At 31.7% G+C, this 18,426-nt stretch overlaps 1 protein-coding gene across 1 annotated transcript; it reads right to left on the reverse strand.

Moving 5' to 3' along the window:
• Positions 1–1,261: 1,261 nt before the first annotated feature.
• On the reverse strand, positions 1,262–14,086 carry LOC115879197 (para-nitrobenzyl esterase-like). The gene is made up of 10 exons (XM_030895889.1): positions 13,934–14,086; positions 13,690–13,830; positions 11,149–11,282; positions 10,858–11,057; positions 9,170–9,381; positions 6,188–6,332; positions 5,752–5,924; positions 3,504–3,633; positions 1,638–1,791; positions 1,262–1,574 (listed from the first exon to the last, which is right to left on the reverse strand). The coding sequence occupies exons 1-10, from the start codon at positions 14,084–14,086 to the stop codon at positions 1,388–1,390; spliced, it is 1,629 nt and encodes a 542-aa protein (XP_030751749.1). The 3' UTR covers positions 1,262–1,387.
• Between the last annotated feature and the right edge of the window lie 4,340 nt (positions 14,087–18,426).

Raw genomic sequence — 18,426 nt, forward strand, 5'->3', positions numbered from 1 at the left:
CCCTATATTTCAACAAGATAATGCCCGTCCCAATGTTGCTAAATTAACTGTGAACCACTTACATAATGCCCAAGTTAATCTCCTACCCTGGCCACCAAGATCTCCAGATCTCTCACCAATTAAACATGTATGGGATTTCATGGGTAGAAGACTGACAAACTTACCGCGTCCTCCTCAGACACTAGAAGCTCTTCGGCATGAGATACTGTTAGCATTGGATGAAATACCGCAAGAAGACATAAATCATCTGATTAGTTCCATGCCCAGACGGCTCAAAGAATGTATAGAACATCGAGGTTGTCCGACACATTATTAACAAGGACAAGGTAATGAGCCAATATTTTCACTCCAAATTTTGATCATTTACGCCTTTTGTCAACCTACATTCATGTACAAAAGATTATTAAAATTAAACAATTTTTAGTGAGTGTTCTATTTTCAATGTCACTTAGTATATATTGCGTAAAGATCCATCAGCTGCTAACTGACGGGGTTCTATTATCGACAAGTTTGACTATTTTTATAAATAAATATATTATTTTCACTATTACCTGCAAAGTTTCATCCTTCAGAAATCACTTTGAGTGACAATTTTTTTTTGGCAACGCGTTTGAGGTAGCGCATACTGCTTTGTCTGACTGTTATATTTTTTTAGATTGTATTCAAATGTTATTTAGTTTGGAAGTGTTAACTAAAACTGTACCTTTGCGCGCTTCTCAGCACCAGGTGTACCGGAGCTGGAACTGCTGACTATATTTTTGCTTTTTAACACTAAAATGCAATCGATTTTGAAAATATGAGTCTTCAGAAAACTGTTGCACCCGGCTCTGGAACAAAATCGGTAAAGCAAGAAGTTTGGTGTACCTTAACGTTAGTAGGTACACCAAAACGTACACCAAGTAGGTAATCTTAATGTTAGTATTGGATTTCTATAATCTAACTATACAAAAATAGACTATATAATTTGATATACTGTATACAGAGATATTTCAAATTGAATATAATATTTCTTTGGTCTATTTCAAATGGAACACCTTGTATTTTATATCATGAGTTAACACAGTCTTGTCAAGTATAATGTTTCATTACGCATTTACTATATTAGAAATCAATATTTAATGACTCATTTTTGGTTATTTTTTGAAAATCAAACACATAAGAATATGTATTTATCTTTTTGCTGCTTATCCAATCGTGTTATCCCTTTAAATATTATTCTCAGGAATTGGAATTAAAATACAAAATGATATACTAAGCATATCTTTAATTTTGCACTAAATCATTATTCTGTTCCTTAAATCAAAATAGCAGACTGTCTTAATAATAATATCATATAATATTTTCCCGAGCAGACATTATGTTTACAAATTGCTCCTAATTGACAGGTTCAGAATGTTATTAACGGATGTCTAGCCCATTCTTCATAATACTGATCCCAAGCATCATAATATGGCCTCTTAGGTTTCTTCCTCACTTCAAGATTTTCTCCAATATCTAAATATCTGTATTCCTCGCTGTCATACTCTGGCCACGTTATGTTTTGCAACAATTCTGTCTTTTCTGGTGTAGGAGTTCTAAAAAATTGCGGATGTTAATTGAAATTTAGTTAAATTATAGTTTGATAGTAAATTTTATACAAATATTTGACGAAATTGGTCCATAGTGATATCAAACGGTTGTGAGCCAAGACATCGCTAGCAGGATATTTAGATAGATCGTCGTTAGAATAATCTTTACCAACTCTCTTCCACAGATATTTCGTATCTTCAGCGTGATCGATTTTGTCGGCACCTACAAAAGCAATCAAAATTATCAAAACGATTAAAGTAACTTATAAAAAAAAATAATTCAGTAGTCTAAAAGGGAGGATTATTATCCGCCTAACTCAACTTTTTCAGTTGTACAGTATGCTCCTGGATCGTCCTTATATGAGAAAGCATTTTTGTTATTAAATATTTCAGAAAAATAACCATTTAAACAAACAAAAACATTCGTTTTTGCTAGTTTTAAAATGGTTATTGTCATTTAGACTCTTTCAAATTTTCTTACATTTTCAGAACAAAATAAAACAATTTCTAAATATGGTTGAATGGTATGGGTTAGTTTTTTTATAAGGATAAAATATAAAAACACGTCTTTATGTTAAAATTAATTTGTTTCCATTATTACTAACTATTATATTTGGAGCACACACACAGTGTTTATTATAATGTCCAATAACTCAATAAGACCAACACGAGGGGTAAACCGCAGAGGGAAAAGTGTACACCGTAATTCCTTTTACTCAAATAATTCCTCAGAATTCCTCGTAATTCCTTCGGAATTCCTTGGAATTCCTTGGTCTTCAAGGTCAAGGTCAATCATTCAAGGTCTTCCTTGGTACGAACTCGGTAACTCTTTCAGTCTGAACCAGCGTTGCCACCTCGGTTTCGCAGTTCCGCAATGAATTTTCTCGTGATTTTTATAAATGTCTAATGTCTCTATAAGTACTAGATCTAACAATAAAAAGTATTATTACGACATTTACGTTTTTTAGTTAAATTTTAGGATTAATAGGGGATCATGGAAATATGTCGGCACTTACTTATTAAAATTAATTTTTCTCTGGATTTTTTGAAAATGATAGGTACCTAGTTATATCTGTAGGAAAGGAAATTAATAAAACTTCAGTTGCACGTCATAATACGATCACCATAAATTCCATAAGATTACGCATGGTGTCATTGATGAAGTGCACCTAAAGTTGTATTAATTTCCCTATAGTATATACCTAGGTATTATTCCGAGGAAATGAAAAAAACAACTTTACACTTTCTGATAAAAAAATCTTATGAGGGTTTCTTTAAAATGGCGAAATCAGGGAACGTTATAAGTAGATCTCTCGGGGGTGGTTCGGCCGTACTATTGGAATATATTTTAGATATATAATCGAGGGGTACAATATTAAATTAAAAGAATATCTAACCTGTAGATATTTGATAATGGGAAATTTTGGAAGCGATTCGAAAACGAAAAACGGATTGTAAAAAATCGCCTGCAAAACGTTTTTCTTTAAATTCAGTACTACCTATTATCACCTATTATAGTATTCATGGTCTACTAATGTTCGTTAATGTTTTATAAAGTTGCTTGTAATTCCTCTTAATTCCTGTGGAATTCCTCTAAATTTCTAAGGAATTCCTTGGAATTCATCGGAATTCTTACACAAATCATTGGAATTCCTAGTAATTCCTTGGAATTCCTCGTAATTTCTTGGAATTCCTGTAGAATTCCTTCATAGTGTACACCATAATTCCTCTGCGGTTTACCCCTCGGACCAACATTTATAATAAACTTTGATTATGAGTATAACAAACTTTAAACAAATATAAGTGACGCTGTGCGAGAGGAGATCCTCAGCCAATGCCTCAAGTGTAAAAACGATCCGAAGACATACTCTACCATATAGGTAGAGTATGTACAATTTGTATGCGTACAATATTATGGTACATTGATCAACATACCTTTTACCGTAATATTTACGTTTCCTAATGGTCCATCGTATGAGAATACATAAAAGTAAACTGCGGTGTAATTTACGGCTAGTGTGGCATGTTTTATGACAGCTCTGGTAAAGGTGTTGTGGCTCATGTACTAAAAGAGATTTCTATAAATTAAAATAGTTTATATTTCTCCAGAAAATAAAAAGGAAGTAAGTTGAAAAATCGGTATTAATATTAAAATGCAGAAATATAATAATAAACAAACAAACAACGCTTTATTGTGCAAAAAGCCAAAACAGCTTCATCGACAAAGCACTCACAAACAACAAAATCACAAAAAAATACAAACAACAAAAAATACACAATACAAATAATACAATTCAAAAAAATTTAAGTCTTTAAAATTACAAAAAGAATATACATGGACAATTTTAGAACAGTACGCAGTAAATAGATATAATTTTAAAGTTATAGGATATTAAATACTTGACCTTTGACCAGTGTGTGAGATGATCAAAATTTTAAAATTCAAAATTGTTCATAATCAAACATCAACAAAAAAGTCGTTTACCGCATATAGGGCTCTCTCCAATAGGTATGATTTTAGAGCCTTGCGAAATGCGGGAAAGAATGAAAGCGAATTGATATTCAAAGGCAGATGATTGTACATTTTTTTGGCATTGTACAGTATTGAACCCTTAACTAGTTCTGAGCTCGGGGTTGGCAGATAAAGATCGTGCTCTGCATTCCTAAGTGGATAGTTATGAGATGGCCTTTCGGGAATAGCAGATATGTGCTTGCGGATTAAGCAAACGGATTCAAAAATGAATAAAGAAGGAAGAGTCAGTATTTTCAAATTTTTATAGAAATTCTGGCAGTGAGTTCTACTGTTCAGTCCCAATAAATATCGAACTGCTCTCTTTTGAAGTATGAAAACACGATAAAATTTTGTTGCGCAGCAAGTACCCCAGAATGGAAGGGCATAACGAAGATGTGACTCAAAAAGGGCATAATAGGCTATTCTAGAGGTTGAGAAGTTAAGTTCCTTAGAAACTGATCTTAGCGCAAAACAGGCAGCGCTTAGTTTCTTTGATAGAGCTTCAATGTGAGAGAAATTTTAACGAGTTGTCTACAAGAAGTCCTAAGAATTTCACAGAGTCCACGACGTCAATAGTAGTGTTATTAAGTACAAAAGGTTGTATAGTACTTTTATATGACAAAACTTTAGTATAAATATAACTAAACATAGAGCCAACCTGACATATAAATATCCCTCAGATAAAAAAAATGTAGTTAGTTAGTCAACAACTTAATTATATTAAAAAAAAGTAAGATATGAACACAAGGGTATTCTAAGAGAATCATTATAAATAACACTAATGGATGGACGGAAATTTAGATTATACGAAATAAAAGATCATCTTGGACTGTAATTTGGAATTCTTTAATTTTCGTTTTAACGAAACATTTCGGTCGGATGTAGTGATACATCCGTTATCAGGTGTTAACTAATCTAAGTCTTAAAAATGTACGACTTAACAAACATAAAAGAAACATACGATATATAAAAGATACATAAAAGATATTTGGAACAATGAAAGCAAATATTGCAGGGCCATATATGTAATTCAAACACTACAGCATAAAGTGGTGGAAAACCCGGCTTTTTCATTTATTGGACACACCCATGACACACCAATACTGGTGTTCTCAGTGAATTGCCTTACGCTTAGCTGCACCCAACTCTGCTACGGGTTAATTTCTTGCTATAGTAGATATTTCAGATTTAGATTTGTTCAGTAGTTTTAAGATTTAATTTATATCAAGATCACTGATACCATCCAGGTATGAACCCAGATAATATTATATTTCATAGTAGTCTACAACTTTCAAACAAACTCTTTTCATTGTCTTTCACTTTAAAACAAATGTTATGCCTTCCACTAAATAGTGTACTCTTTTTTTAATTTATCCATCATCTAGATCAAGTAATATTAATTGTTATAAAAGCGGCATTCAGAACTAATATAAAAATATATGTTTTGCAAAATCTTGACAATTTACATTAGAAAATAAAAAAAATGTCTTGTTTAACAGAAATTCCTATATATAACGAGTTCAAGATTTTATTGTTTCACTTTTTAAGAGATAATTCTTATTAAAAAACCTGTAAATTGATTGTTAAAAATTACATAAATTGACTAGATAAAATATACAATTATACAGTATTTACATGATTTGTTGGAGAAAATGTAGATAACAAAAATACCTTTATTAAATGTCCCATTTTTGAATCATCAGGAACGTTGTCTAAATATAAATCTCTAATTGTTTTTGAAACCAATGATTTATTAACATTAACAGATAAATCCATGTTTTTTGGTATAAATTTCTCATAATTTTTCTCGTAACTTTCCAAATTTTTAGCCAGTTTTTCTAAATCTAAAAATGTTTTTTTTTAGAAATATATGAATTTCCATTATTAAACTAAGATATTTATAGTCTGTCCAACAAGAGAATACACAACAGTGACAGTCATGTCTGTTATTTGAATTCACTGACAAATTGAATTTTCACTCATTTGTTGGATATTGTCAATAATCTTAATTAGACAAATAATAAAAAAAGTCCGCTCTGTTTTAAATCTAGTGTTGTTTATTGTCAATTGTAAAGTATGTTTAGAAGAATAATTGAAGATGTTTTACCTTGACCTTGATGAATTTCTTCCTCAGAATTAGTTCCAATCAAAAGAGGAACTTGGATAAAGTCTCCCTTTGCAAGTAATTCGTACTGGCTAGCCGTTAGAAAAGCTGTTTGCGATGCCGGCTCTATCACCGGTAATGCAGAAGTCTAGAAACATCGGTCCCATAACTCGTTGATTTTAAATGTTTAAAAATTTTTGGAAATAATTACCGAAGCGCATCAAAATTACCGATAATTTTTCATAAAAGCATGTTGTCTAAAAACTGCATAAGTTTATATTCATATTTTGCCATAAGAAGCTCTTCCAAAATATGAATATAAACGAATGCTGTTATTGAAACATGCTTAAATGAAAAATTATCAGGTTAATTTTGATGCACGAGTGTAATTCGGTAGAATATTTCCCGAATAAAAAAACACGAAAGAAAAACATGAACAAGTGAAAATACATAGATTTTTTAAAAATATTTATTTGAACATATTAAAAAAAATCTATTTAACACGCCGGAAAAGTCTAGGGATATTACAATTTTATCCAGCCATCGTCAGTAATTTTATTATTTGCATTTCTGATATAATAAAATTAAAATAAACAAATAGTTTACAGGACGTATTGGAAATAAAAATGCGAAATTTACCGAATTTTTCAAATTTACCTTGATTTTTATTGAACTCAAAAAAATACACACATTTTTTTTTTCTAAACTGTGAATTAAAAAAAAAAGATAAAACCATTTTTACTTAATAAAGGTATGGCCTCCTCTACTGTTCATTACAGCCCTACATCGTTTCTCCATGCTCCTGATCAGGTTGTCGATCTCTTCTTGGGCTACAGCCTGTCACGCTGCATTCACGGCCCGAACCAGATCCCTACGAGTTTCACGAGGCATACCCATTCTCACAATTCTTCTTTGGACCGCGTCCCATACGTGCTCGATGGGGTTGAGGTCAGGAGATTGTGCCGGCCAGGGTAAGATGTTTAATTGATGAGCATTGATAAACTCACTTACCACTCTGGCTGTATGAGGCGGTGCATTGTCATGCATGAGAATGAAGTTTCTCCCAAAATCATTGGCATATGGTAACACGACAGGTTCAAGAATTAAATCACGATATGTGATTCCTGTTAGAAACCTTTCAAGAAAAACGAGATCGGTTTTTCGGCCTAACTGGACTCCTCCCCAGACCATAACTGTTCCACCTTGATAAGGATGCACTTCCTGAACATGATCCAACCGAATAAGATATCCCGGTTCTCTCCATACCCTAAGCCTTCTCGAATCCGGATGAATTCCAAAGCGTGAATCATCCGTGAAGAGAACATTGGCCCATTGTTCATTCGACCACTGAACATGATCTTGAGCCCACAAATATCGTACCTCTCGATTTCCTCTCGTCAAGGGTTGAGCTCTCCAGGGGCGTCTGCCTCTTATGTTGACATCTCTTAATCTATTGCGAACAGTGTCAGGACTAACGGTTACATTATGTGTTTCCTGGAGAATTAAACTAAGCTCTGGTGCTGTAAGAGTCGGTCGGCGTCGAGCATTTAATTGTAAAAAGTGATCTTGCTGAGGGGTAGTAATGCGATGTCGCCCTGTGTGCCTTTCAGCAAGATCACCACTTTTACGGTAGCGTGCACTTAATCGCGATATTACACTTTGCGTTGCATTTAATGCTCTAGCTACGTCGATTTGGCGCATTCCAGCTTCGAGCATACCCATGGCCCTTAGCATTTCGTCTCTGTCAAGATGTCTACGCTCCATAATGTCGTATAATACTAAACAGAGTTATTTGAATGAATTCTGGCCAGTTATCATAAAAACATAGCCAGTACAGGTTAAATTCGAACAATTGTGCTTTTATACATTTGACAAAAAATGCACAAACACTTCGAAATAACTAGTGTGACTACTTCGTAGAAAGAATCGGCCTACAAATATGTGGTTGTTAATTGAAAAGATTTATTTTTAACTTTAATAAAATGATATCCCTAGATTTTTCCGGTGTGTGTAAAACAGCAGTGAAAAACAGTTATAAAAATTATTATGTTTAGATTCCTTTACGGTACTTAAAGATGCTGAATTTGAATTGAAATTAAAAGAACCTATAGTATGTACAAAAACACACATTAGTATTATTATTAGAACTTGTAGCAGTTTTATTGTCTCTCATTTTTCCAACCAAATTTGCATGATGTTCATCATCGAGTTGAAGGTAAGGTTTAATTGACTTCGGTTTGCGTGCCCAGTTATTTTGACCATTGTGTTCTCCTCAACCCCTTTCTTTTGTAGTGTCGACACATCTGTTGCACGTAGCGAATGATTAGTTATTTTTACTTTCTCCGTAGCCAAATATGATTTTTTCGCTTCGATAGACACCCATTGACCAATCGTATTTTCCCAACAGGAAGGTTCTTGAACCATTTACCCATTTTCTAGGGAAGATTTACAGTTAAAAACAGTCTTGGAACCTTAATTAATTTTCATTTTTCCATAAATTTTTTAAATGGTCTTATTGGACATATATCCGGTTGGCCTCTATTTATGACCAGCCATTTTGACGGAGCACAAGGTTTATCTCTTCCTTGAGTGGTTTTATCGAATATCGGGTTGTATTCAATTCGACCGGTGGGTTGTCCTATATTATCAATATCATCTTTAAAATAGCAAATAAAACACTTTCCTCCCTCTCCTCCTCGCCATGCCAATTTTACGATAATACAAAAAATATTTTATTTTTGCAAACCACGGGACATTTTTCATTATAATTTCGTACCATCAATTTGAATTCTTCGTATTGGAGTGCCTTAGAGCTTTCTTTTCTTTATAGGGAGTCCAGCTGTAATTCCTTCCTTTTGGCACTTTTTGTCTCCAGGGATATTTTAAATTCGGTGTCAGTAAAAGGATTAAATTTCATCCAAATCAAAAAAATTATCCAAAATTTCGATAGAGAAGTGTTATATTATTTTTAAAAAGCACACTTACTGAGACGGTTGTTTTTGTTGATGCTGTATCTATTTCCTTTCCATCTAAACTAACCAAAAAGTTAAGCAAAGCAGCAGAACTAATATTTGCATCGATCGTTGCATTAACTTGTTGAGCTAAGTCAACCGCGTAAGCTTTAGGATCAAATCCAACGGAAAAACTCCACATGTTTAATGGACTTCCACTTTCCATAATAGCACCTCTAAAATAGCCTGGAAAAATACGAAAGCTGAGGTATTTAATAATCCATAAAAGATAAACGAACAAATTAGATAATCTAATAATAATTATAAATTTAACATCACCAAAGTACAAATATAGAATATCTAATATAAGATTTTTTAATCACCTAAATAATAATCTTTGCCAAAACTTTATATAGGGAGTGTATTTTTCAACCGGATTTATAATATGGTCATCAGTTAATCATTTTCCTCCTCAGTAGCCATAAAGCAATAAATAAGACACTAACACAAAGCACAAAGACTCACAAGAACAACGATTCAAACATTCAATAGTCTAGAAATTGAAAGATGTCCCATTGAAAAAAAGTAAAATGGTTAATATTAAATGGAACCATACACTAAACCAAAAAAACAATGACAACATTTAAGAAAGGAATGCCTTGGATACTATGTGACTAGGATTTAGTACCAACAGGTAACACCCACATATCTTTATATAATATGTATATGTTGTACAGGGTGGGAAAATTCGATGTTTTTAAAGGGAAACACCTTTTCTATGGGAAATAGTCGAAAACTAATATCGGTGTCTGGAGCTAAATTTTTATCAAAAACATGAAGGTGAAAACCGTACATCGATATCTGTTACCGTTTCAGTTTTACGGGGTGATTTTCAAAAATGTGCATTTGTAACAAATCACTGTAACTTTTTTGCTAGGGAAAATTTTGTATTTTTATGAAAACATTTCCAAAGCACATGTTTACTCAGAATTTAATGGTTTAAGTATATTTTTTTTTAAATTAATAATTTAAGAGTTATCAACAGTAAAATTGATTTTTTTCTTTGGGACACCCTAAACATTTTTAATTAAATGTAAAGAACCTAAAGTTGCCTTTCCAAAAATATAGCACACTTGATAATTTGTTATAGTCCCCTTCGAAATAGAGAATTTTTAATACTTCACCACTTTTAATGATGATCTGCCCCTAATAGAACTCGAAAACATATTTTTCCAGGAAGATGACACGACACACCGTACACACGACGCGACGCTCAGAACGCTGAAGTTATCAACAAATTTTTGCAGCCAATTTCGAGAATAATTGAAGAATTTTTGTATTTGCGGAAGAATAAAGGTTCTTAATTTTAAATTGCCCGTATAATCTCGATAAGAATTAGAAGTACTTAGCGGTTATGCGAGGGTATCTTTCACTCCCGTTGAATTAATGAATTCCGCGAGAAATGTTCAAAAACCGTCCCGTCCATAACAGAAGACGGTCGATATGTCGAACACCTGTATATATAATCCGTAAAATATCATGATTTGGTTTCCTATTAATTTTGATTGTTATTGATATAGTTTAAATTAGTTGATGTTGTTAAATATAGTTTAAATTGATATAGAATATCGATAGAAATATATCTCGACCAAAATATCAAGTATCTTATATCATGAAATAAATTGATTGATCATTTCTAAAACAAGATTACTGTGCCTATACCTTCATTTCCTTTATACAACAACTGGAATCCCACAGAAGCTGATCCAGCACTTTGTCCTGAAATAGTAATATTATCTTTATCGCCACCAAAAGCTTCGATATTCTCATAGATCCATTTAATGGCGGCTGCCTGATCCTTAAGGCCAGCATTGCCTGAAATTACATCATCTCCAGTAGAGAGGAAACCAAATGGACCTAACCTAATTCAAATAAAAATTTATTGTTTTACCTAATTGCGAAAAATCAGGAAATATTTTCAAGATATATAATATAGATTTTTTTAAGTCGGACCTGTAAGTTAAGGTTACCACAATGACTCCTTGTTCTATAAGGTAATCTGGACCGGTAGAATTGTAAAGGGAATGTCCATGTGTAAAACCACCTCCATGAATCCACAACATAACAGAGAGTTTGCATTGATTGTCCTGGCAAAATAGTATAATAACATAAAAAGTTATTTAGTAAATGTTATAGTATACAGGGTGTCCCAGGCTGAGTGTTAGAAGTTTCTAGACTACAATATCTAGATCGGAGATATTTTGAATATCATTGTTTTAGAACGAGGTCTATCGATTAAAAATATTTTCAATATGGCGGCACTTCCGAAAATACCGGACGTTGACAACAACTTCCTTATTTCAAATGGGTGCCCCCATTTTTTATTACATACTTAAATTCTCTGTACAATTCTATGATTTTTGATATCAAATACTCTATATCTAACGTTAACCGTTTTTGAGAAAAAAAAATATTTAGAATTTTTGGACGAAAAAAACTGCCTGTCAAAAATATGTGTATAGTCTAAACGTCAAATTTAGTGATTACCACAGCCACTGTACCACAAAGAGAAGCCATATGGCTATCTATTTCAAAAATAAAATTGTTTTGTTTCATATAATAATGACCGCAGCTGTCATGGAATTGAGCCATTAAAAAATTATCATAATTCATTTTTTTCAAAAGGAAACTCTTTTTTATTTCACTAGTGAAAAGGCTTTTCAATTCGTTACTTTTTGCCTATACATGTTCCTATATCTAAAATAGATTGTTATTAAGATATTTTGAGATTTAGTTTTAAAGCGTATATTTTTCTTGAAAACGATTCATTTTAGGCATAGGAACATGTATACTCAAAAAGTAACGAATTGGAAAACCTTTGCACTAGTGAAATTAAAAAAGTGGGTTTTCATTTGAAAAAACTAATTTATGATAATTTTTTATTCACTCAATTCCATGACAGCTACCGCCATTATTATATGACATTTGAACAATTTAATTTTTGAAATAGATAGCCACATGTCTTCTCTTTATGTCACTTCAGATAATCACTAAATTTGAGTTTTAGGTTATACAAATTTTTTTGACAAGTTGTTTTTTTCGTCCAAAAATTTTAAATATTTTTTTTCTCAAAAACGGTTAATGTTAGATATAGGGTCTTTAATATCAAAATTCATAAAATTTTACAGAGAATATAAGTATGTAATAAAAAATGGGCGTACCCATTTAAAATAAGAAAGTCGCTGTCAACATCCGGTATTTCCGGAAGTGCCGCCATATTGAAAATATTTTTAATCGATAGATCTCGTTGTAAAACAATGATGTGCAAAAAATCTCCGATTTAGATATTGTGGTTTTCTAGAAACTTCTAATGCACGCTCAACCTGGGCACCCTGTATATTATTTAGTATTATACTAAGTAGTTATTTAAAAAAAAACATACTAAATGACGTAAACAACCATGGTTCTTTTATCAACAAAGTAATTAAGGTAACAACTAAAACATTTTGAGCAGTCCAAGAGGGGATATTGAGATTTACTCAAGCGATCATTATTTGATCGTTAGAAAAACTCAAAATCTTACCTGATAGAGAGATAGCCTTAGCTCATGTCTCTTTAACATAACAATAGACCAAATAATTCAAAGTGTAAACGAGGTTAATGCAGGATTTAAGATAAACAACTTTACCTGAAAATTATCTGTTACACAGATGATGCTAACCTGATTGCTGAAAATTGAAAACGGAAAGACTTACAGAGCCTTTTCTCAAAGTTTTAACATGCAAATTTCGTGCGAAAAAATACAATTTATGGTAATATCCAATACGGTGCAAACTAGTAGTAAATGAGCGCATTATAAATCAGGTAATGTGATTAAATTATTTAGCACACTACAGAAAATTATTAAGACCTCAGATTTCCTCATGTAAGAACTTCTCTAGAAATTTAAAAATCAGAATGTACCAAACAATCATACGACCAATGCATGTGAAACGTGGACGTTCAATGCAGTTCGAGGCTAGAGATTTGGGAACGAAAAATACTGAGGACATTTTTTGGAAGAAAGAAGATAGACAACATATGGACCAGAAGAACAAATAAAGAATTAAAACAACTATATCGGACACCGAGTATAATGGGAGAAGCAAGAGCACAAAGACTCACAGGTAGCTGGGACACATTGAAAGAATGGCTGAAGCAAGAGTTCCTAATATGATAATGAAACATGAAATAGGTGGAAATAAAAGTGAGGGGTAGACCGAGAATCAGATGGAAAAAGGATGTTGAAGAGGACTTGAGAAGGATAAGAATGGAGGGATGGAGATTATTTTCCATCCCTTCACTTCCGCCTTTATAGGCAAAAGACAGACACAAATGGAGAAAGATAACCAATCAAACCATGAGCCTTTTAGGCTTTTAGAGCTGTTATATATATTGTAATATAGTATTCCTTTAGATAGTTAGAGTGTCAAACAATTTTTGTTGAAAACCCCCAAAAATATTGCCCAAAACAAAATATAGCGGTAATGTGTGTGTATTGGCTATTTTACTTACATCGTCCAAAATGGGAACGAAAACGTTCAGAAAGAGACAATCTTCACTTTCCTCTGGGGAATCTGAGGTTATAGCAAAACAAATATTCCCGTCTTTAGTTGCATCTCGTATACCATCCCAATTTAGTGGAGGTTGAGGAGCCTTATCAATAATTAGAAACATAAATTATCATTATACAACTGTAAATTTTAATTATAGTTTGCCTATTGTGTACAGGTTTTTGAGAGACAAAATATAATATTACCTGAAATCTTAGGTTCCCCAAAGGTGGCTGCGCGTACGGTACTCCTTGAAATGCCTTAAATGTTTTATTTCCAGGACTTGTTAATATATGTCCTCGTAATGTCCCTTGCGAGGTTGTTACTAAAAGACTATCATCTGAAATCTGAAAAAACATATTTTTAAATACTAATTTTGTATGCATTTTATGATATAGGAAATGGAATACTTTATCGCAAATGGAACAAAAATTAACACCATGACAATTATTATATCCATTTTATTTTAACTGATTTGTATATTATTAGGTATAGACTATCATAATATACAAACAAATTTATAAAAATACCTACATTAATTTAATTGAATATTTTCTTCACAAAAATTTGATTAAAATTATGTAAAACATAAATATTCTCAAGAAATTAGTGTGTCTATATGTCCGCGTGTGATTTAATTTATTTAAAAACTAAATTAGCACAATTTATTAGAAAACACTAACTAAAATAGTTTTTAACCCAGTAGAGTTAAATTTCTATAATTGTGGAATATAGGTAGAAACCATGTCAGAAAATTAGAAAAAAAAAATAAAATTAAGGTGATTTGGTATATTGTGAAATATACAGGGTAGTACGAACTGTATTCCGGAAACTTCGGCAGCATATTCTGCAGATTAAAATAAGTGAAAAAGTTCGTATAAATGTTTGTCCTAAAATGCTTAGTTTCGCAGATACAGGGCGTAGAAGTTTCATTTTTATTTCGATTTTTTCCAAATAACTTATAAAGTAACGTCAATATTTGGATAAAAATGGGTGTCTGGGAGTTTTTTGACATGACAAATATTTGTCAATATGACTCCTACTTGTAGAGGGCGCCACCTACATATGTTTTAACTGGTTTGAAGAGTAATTACTTTTCGTCCATACCTGTATAAAACTACTGAGTAAAAGAATATACATTTAAAACTTTTTTTACATAAAAAAGTTCTTTTGGTAAAAATGGCTACGAGTAATAGTTCTCGAGATATTTGAAATTGAAATTATCAATATCTGTCATCATTGACATAATTTAAACATGTTGACTAAATAGTTATTAGACTGAAATCATAAATTTGAAATATATTTGTGCCAAAAGTCCAACAGAAACTGTATAATCATCATTTTTTCGTAGAAAAATAATTTTTAATTAAAAAAAAATATATATATTATTTCAGTCAAATAACTATACTCAACGTGCTTATTTTTGTCAATAATGACATGTATTGACTATTTCAATTCTAAATATCTTGAGAACGGTCGCTCGTAGCGATTTTTACCAAGAGACATTTTTTACGTAAAAAGTCATGGAAATGAATATTTCTTTAGTCAATATATTTATATTTATTATATTTGTTTATTTTTGTTTTGTTTTAGTCCATTATACAGGCACGGATGAAAAGTTATTACTCTTCAAAACAGTCAAAACGCATGTAGGTGGCGCCCCTACAAATAGGAGTCATTTTGACATCAAAATCAAATTTCTCGTATCACAAAACTCCCAGACACAAATTTTCGTCCAAATATTGACGTTTACTTCAGGAATTATTTAGAAAAAATCGAAATAAAAATGAAACTTCTACATCCTGTATCTCCGAAACTAAGTATTTTAGGACATACATTTATCTACAGAATATGCTACCGAAGTTTCCGGGATACAGTTCAGACCACCCTGTATATTGGACTCTATTCTCTACTAGCTATACCTATTTTCTACTATCAGAAATCAACAGAAGAATTAAGTTACCATGGAGTACTTATGGAAGAAACTCAATATTTAAATCTATAGATGTCTAAAGAAGAAAACACTCGACCAATGTACTACCCCTCATATATGCATGCGAAACCTGGACACTTAAAACGGACTTTACCTATAAGGCAACTTTAGGTCTCACTACGCTCAATAGAACGAAATACACTGGAAATAACCATAAAAGATGGTAAAATAATAGAGTGGATAAGACAAAACACCCAGGTAATAGATGTCATCCACAGAATTAAATTCCTGAAGTGGCAATGGGCAAGACACCTGGCAAGAAGGACGGACATCAGATGGACAACAAAAATTACAGCATGGTACCCACAAGGAATTAAGAGACCTAGCAGAAGACCAAACCTGATATGGGACCATGCCGGCAATTACTGCAGGCAATATATTATTTAAAATGATGTGTTTAGTTAAAATTCCGTACAACGTATCTGGATACACTAACCAGAGTTTTTTCATTAGTTACTTTCTCTAAGTGGTATTAATCTTATCGTAATTTATCCTAGTATGTATTTATACTATTTGAAAAACACTAAATTTTTCTAATATCGGAAATATTTTTACCTTTTGTTTAAATTCCACATCACAATAAAATTTATGGAACTCTTTTAAATTTTACATATGGGCCATTCACCGCACAATTCGATTAACTCCACTTTAAAAAATGTATATGGATAACTTCTTATATGTACAGGGTGGCGCCTCTCATACGCCGCGGAGGCTCCAAGGAGAACAGTTTGTAATGAAATCAAATTTTGTGAGCATAATATGTAGGTTAATTCAGAGCACTTTTTAAAAATATAGAGAGTCCTACAGGGTGTCCTAAAAAAAGTTACATATCAAAGTTGTGTTTTTTGTAATGGAACACCCTAGATATTAATTGATTTTCGGATTCTGGGAGAAAAATAAAGGTGAGTTTTATAAGAGAAGTATATGACTAAAACATAAGGTTTTTGACGTATTTGACATTTTCTAGAAATAAAGAACAATTTTTCAATTACAATAAAAGTTACCTAAATTGGATTTTATCCGGTATAACCTAATATGTAGTTAAATTAGCTATTGTACTTTAAATTAAATTAAAACTTGATCCAAAAGTTATACAGGGTGAGACAAAATTAATATTGAACATTGGTCACCTTCAAAAATATGTTACACTTTTATTTTAAATGGAACACCCAGTATATTATTTCGATATTCAATAGAGAATTCATGTCTCTTCAAAATACTATTAAGGTTGCCTACCCCTCAAATAAAGATTTTCCTAGATATTTTCATTTACAAGATTTGATCCGAGTAAATCTTTATTATTTGATAAAATCTAGGTGGTTGTGATATGTCTGACGTTACTTCAACATAGCTGTCTAATTAGTCCAACTTTAACAACTAGTTATCATTTTATCATCAGTTAAAACAAAAAAAAATCTCAGCAATTTGTCAAAAATGCAAACTTATCCTACATCAGAAAGAATTGATATGATTCTGTTAGTTGGTGAATTGCAGTTTGCATTGACCAATTAATAGAATATTTAAATGTTCCTGATTTTATCTAGTCTGGTTTTTTTATGGGGATATATGTTAAAGACAGTGTTTACAAAACTCGACCAACTATTGTCGACAACATAAGAAATTATTGTAGCTGCTTTTCGAGGTAGAACTCCACATATGCCTATTAAAATGAAAAGATCCGTTTGAAAAGACAATCATTTTATGCAGTTAACAGGAAGGGAAGCATTTTGAGCATTTGATTTCATCTAGCTAATTTTTGTCACATAATTATAGGTTCATATCTAGTTTTAATTCTGTAATAATTAAAATATATTTTGAACCTGTATCTTTTTATTACCGTTGAGTATTTTACTCTACAATCCTTAATTTTTGTTAAATTAACAAAAGGTATATCACAGCCACCTAGATTTTTTCAAATAATAAAGATCTACTGACGCAAAATCATAAAAAATAAAATATCTAAGAAAATCTTTGTCTGAGGGGCAGGCAACCTTAATAATATTTTGAAGATATATAAATTCCCCATTGATCAAATTAAGTAGAAATATACCGAGGGTGCTATTTAATAGTGCTATTTGACTTGAAACAGGAAGTGACCCAAAACAATTCAATATGTCAATCAATCCTAATTTATGTCATATACTAATATACCAAATCTCATTTTTTAAATCTGTATTAATAAAAAGTTATAGGGGTTAGTCACTTTTGAGACGCACCCGGTATATTAAATTATTTTTGCCTGAACATTTTTTTCCACTTATTAATAAAATTGCAATTAACTTGAACAATAACATGTATACAAGCTTGTTATTTGTAAATATTTTACTGTTGCATACTTAATGTTCTTATTTCGTTTTTTATTGGTGTTATACTATTTATTAACAATATTTCATGACACTTCATTTTCAGTTCTGGACAATAACATCGTTTTTTGTTTTCTTTTTACCTCATTTTTCTTCATTTGACAAAAAACACTCTTAATAATGATAAACTAATTTAAATATATGTATTGAATACATAATTAAGAATAAATTAAGAAACCTTATTCGTGAAATGTAGAATTAGTTCATTTTTTTCGCAATATATGTCTAGTCTTTAGAAAATTTGCGTTAAATACCAAGGCGATCATAATTAAAGGTATTTGATTATTATAAAATATACCTATGGTAGAAATGGTACTTATGTAATAATATACAGGGTGGATTT

This window comes from Sitophilus oryzae, unplaced genomic scaffold (assembly GCF_002938485.1).
Source record: "Sitophilus oryzae breed Bouriz unplaced genomic scaffold, Soryzae_2.0 scaffold_1576_pilon_pilon, whole genome shotgun sequence".
Lineage (NCBI taxonomy): Eukaryota > Metazoa > Arthropoda > Insecta > Coleoptera > Curculionidae > Sitophilus > Sitophilus oryzae.